The sequence below is a fragment of the Silurus meridionalis genome, chromosome 8 (genome assembly GCF_014805685.1).
Source record: "Silurus meridionalis isolate SWU-2019-XX chromosome 8, ASM1480568v1, whole genome shotgun sequence".
Lineage (NCBI taxonomy): Eukaryota > Metazoa > Chordata > Actinopteri > Siluriformes > Siluridae > Silurus > Silurus meridionalis.
Genome location: NC_060891.1, coordinates 28,586,879 through 28,591,878, shown reverse-complemented (window position 1 = coordinate 28,591,878; position 5,000 = coordinate 28,586,879). Strand labels below are relative to the sequence as shown.

The 5,000-nt window shown below is 42.2% G+C and overlaps 1 protein-coding gene across 1 annotated transcript in view; it reads left to right on the top strand.

Moving 5' to 3' along the window:
• ltbp1 (latent transforming growth factor beta binding protein 1) overlaps positions 1 to 5,000 on the top strand; it is a 93,191-nt gene that overhangs the window by 48,911 nt on the left and 39,280 nt on the right. The window contains 1 exon segment of the mRNA XM_046855241.1: positions 1,894 to 2,016. Within this exon segment, the coding sequence (XP_046711197.1) occupies positions 1,894 to 2,016 (123 nt within the window).

Here is a 5,000-nt window from a genome sequence, read left to right as displayed (position 1 = left end):
ACTGTTTTTCATTAAAGCCTGTGTAAAGTTCATTAGTTTCAGTGTAGACACTGCGGCTTATAGACAGGTGCGGCTTATTTATGTTCAAAATAAACATCTTTGTTCAGTTCAATTCAGTGGGTGCAGCTTATATTAGGGTGCGCTTAATAGTACAGAAATTACGGCACACACTCTCAAACACACACAATCACAGATACACACACACACACACACACACACACACACACACACAAAATCGCAGATACACACACACACACACAATCACAGATATACACACTTTTACACACAATCGCAGATATACACACTCTCTCTCACACACACACACACACACATACAATCACAGATACACACACACACACACACACACACACACACACACACAATCGAGATACACACATACACACACTCACACACAATCACAGATATACACACTTTTACACACAATCACAGATATACACTCTCTCTCACACACACACACACACACACACACACACACACACACACACACAATCACAGATATACACACACAACCAATCACAGATATACACTCACACACAATCACAGATATACACACTCAAACACACACACACACACACACACACACACACACACACACACACACACACACACATAATCACAGATATAAACACACAATCACATATACACACTCTCACAATCACAGATATACACACTCTCACAATCACAGATATACACACTCTCACAATCACAGATATACACACTTTTACACACAATCACAGATATACTCTCTCTCTCACACACACACACACACACACACACACACACACACACACACACACAATCACAGATATACACACACACAACCAATCACAGATATACACTCACACACAATCACAGATATACACACTCAAACACACACACACACACACACACACACACACACACACACACACACACACACACACACATAATCACAGATATAAACACACAATCACATATATACACACTCTCACAATCACAGATATACACACTCTCACAATCACAGATATACACACTCTTACAATCACAGATATACACACAATCACAGACATACACTCTCACAATCACGGATATATACACTCTCACAATCACAGATATACACACTCTTACAATCACAGATATACACACTCTCACAATCACATATATACACACTCACAATCACAGATATACACTCTCACAATCACAGATATACACACTCTTACAATCACAGATATACACACACAATCACAGACATACACACTCACAATCACGGATATATACACTCACACACACACAATCACAGATATACACTCTCACTCACACACACACAATCACAGATATACACACTCAAACACACACACACACACACACACATAATCACAGATATACACATTCTCACAATCACATATATACACTCTTACAATCACAGATATACACACGCACACAATCACAGACATACACACTCTCACAGTCACGGATATACACACTCACACACACAATCACAGATATACACTCTCACTCACACACACAATCACAGATATACACACTCACACACACTCACACACACACGCACAATTACAGATATACACACTCACACACACAATTACAGATATACACACACTGACACACACACAATCACACATACACACTCACACACAATCACAGATATACACACTCTCACACACACAATCACATACATATATCTACACACACACACACACACACACACACACACACACACACACTCATTAGGAAGCCATTAGTGTGGAGTTACAGGAGGGGTGTGTGTGTGTGTGTGTGTGTGTAAGCAGCATTACTCCAACATAAACCCGTCGACCTTACAATTGTGTGTGTGTGTGTGTGTGTGTGTGTGTGTGTGTGTGTGTGTGTGTTCAGATGTAAATGAGTGCCAGTTACCTGGTGTGTGTCCTAATGGGAACTGCATTAATACACCCGGGAGCTACAGGTGTTTATGCCAACCTGGATTCATCCCGGACTCCACCCTCACCACCTGCTACCGTGAGTTCCACCTCTCTTCTTCATCCATCCATCTCTTTCTTCTCTCTTTTTCTCCTCATACAATCCCTTCATCACATCATCCTGTGTCTATAAAGATACAGTTATAAAAATGCACAGAGCCGTGAATTCACACCTGATTCACATTCGTCCTACACATTTCACTGTTGTGGAGTTAAATCTCTAGTCTCTCTCTCTCTCTCTCTCTCTCTCTCTCTCTCTCTCTCTCTCTCTCTCTCTCTCTCTCTCTCTCTCTCTCATTTCCAATCCTCATGCGAAACGAAATAAATGGATAGAGGTTTGAGGTGAGTTAAAGTGTGTGAAGTTTGTAGGGAGTCTTTTTTAATTCCTTTTATTTTTATAATCGTTTTCTTTCACTCTTTAAAAATAAAATCCTCAGAAATCGTGTCTGAAATTTTTATTTCATATTACATGAAAATGTGTCAATAAAAATCGCGCCCCATATCCATGCAATCCCACACTGAAATGCTGCATGCTGCTCTCTGTGCAAGTGAGTGTGTGTGTGTGTGTGTGTGTGTGTGTGTGAGTTTGTGTGAGTTTGTGTGTGTGTGTGAGAAATTTTTCTGCAGACTTATGCATTGCTAGTCCTGCTGCTATTGCTGCTCTGTTTGTGTTTGTGTGTGTGTGTGTGTGTGTGTGTGTGTGTGTGAGTGCATATGTTACTCCTTCTTACATTTAGTGTTTTTTCATTTCACCTGCATCGTCTCCTCCTCCTCTGCATGGGTCGTATTCAGGATCAGAGTTTTGCTGAGGAAAGTTCCTGGTGTTCAGAGTCGTGTTCTGCACACTGTTGAACTTCTCAGCTTCCCATTCCGATTATTCAAATTTACCTGTGTGCAGTTCACTGACATGCCTAAATCATAGTTCAGTCCACCACAAAACAACAAAACAAAAAAATCAAAGATGAACAGAATTTGTAATAAAACTGAGCCAAACCCCTGTTTTACACAGACCCCTCGCCCAGGTGTGTGTCACTCTCAGGTAACTCCTGAACCCCCTCCACCTGAAGTCTGAACACTGATGTGTTTCATTTCTCACCGAGTCTCCACTCTAAATACGAGTTTATACTTCTACACACTCTCACACACTCTCACACACACTCATATACTCTCACATATTCACACACTCTCACACACTCTCACACACACTCATATACTCTCACATATTCACACACTCTCACACACTCTTACACACACTCATATACTCTCACATATTCACACACTCTCACACACTCTCACACACACTCATACTCTCACATATTCACACACTCTCACACACTCACACACACTCATATACTCACATATTCACACACTCTCACACACTCTCACACACACTCATATACTCTCACATATTCACACTCTCACACACTCTTACACACACTCATATACTCTCACATATTCACACACTCTCACACACTCTCACACACTCATATACTCTCACATATTCACACACTCACACACTCTCACACACACTCATATACTCTCACATATTCACACACTCTCACACACTCTTACACACACTCATATACTCACATATTCACACTCTCACACACTCACACACACTCATATACTCTCACATATTCACACACTCTCACACACTCACACTCACACACTCTCACACACACTCACATACTCTCACATACTCTCACACACTCACATTCACACACTCTCACACACTCACACTCATACTCTCACACACTCACATTCACACACTGTCACACACACACTCACATACTCTCACATATTCACACTCTCACACTCTCACACACACTCACATACTCTCACATATTGACACACTCACACACTCTCACAATCACACACACTCTCACAATCACACACACACTTTCACACACACACACTCACATACTTTCACATACTCTCACACTCACATTCACACACTCTCACACACTCACATACTCTCACATATTTACACACTCTCACACACTCTCACACACACATACTCTCACATACTCTCACACACTCACATTCACATACTCTCACACACACTCACATACTCACACACACTCACACACTCACACTCACATACTCTCACACTCACATTCACACACTCTCACACTCACATACTCACATACTCTCACACACTCACACACCTCACACACTCACACTCACATACTCACACACACACACACTTTCACACACTCACATTCACATACTCACACACTCACACTCTCACACACTCACATTCACATACTCATACACACTCACACACTCTAACACTCTCACACACTCACATTCACACACTCTCACACACTCACACTCACATACTCACACACACACTCACACTTTCTTACACTCACATACTCACACACACTCACATACTCACACACACTCACACTCTCACACACTCACACTCACACACTCTCACACACTCACACACTCACATTCACACACTCACACACTCACACTCACATACTCACACACACACACTCACACACTCTCACACTCACACTCACACACACACTCACACAGTCACATACTCACACACACTCACACACTCACACACTCACACTCACACTCTCACACACTCACACTCACATACTCACACACACTCACACACTCTCACACACCCACATTCACATACTCTTACACTCACATTCACATACTCTTACACACTCACATTCACACACTCTCACACACTCACACTCACATACTCACACACACTCACACACTCACCCTCACATACTCACACACACTCACACTCACACTCACACTCACACACTCTCACACACTCACACTCACATACCACACACACTCACACACTCTCACACACTCACATTCACATACTCTTACACACTCACATTCACACACTCTCACACACCCACACTCACACACTCACACTCACACACTCTCACACACTCACACTCACATACTCACACACACTCACACACTCTCACACACTCACACTCACACACACACACTCACACACTCACACTCACATACTCTCAC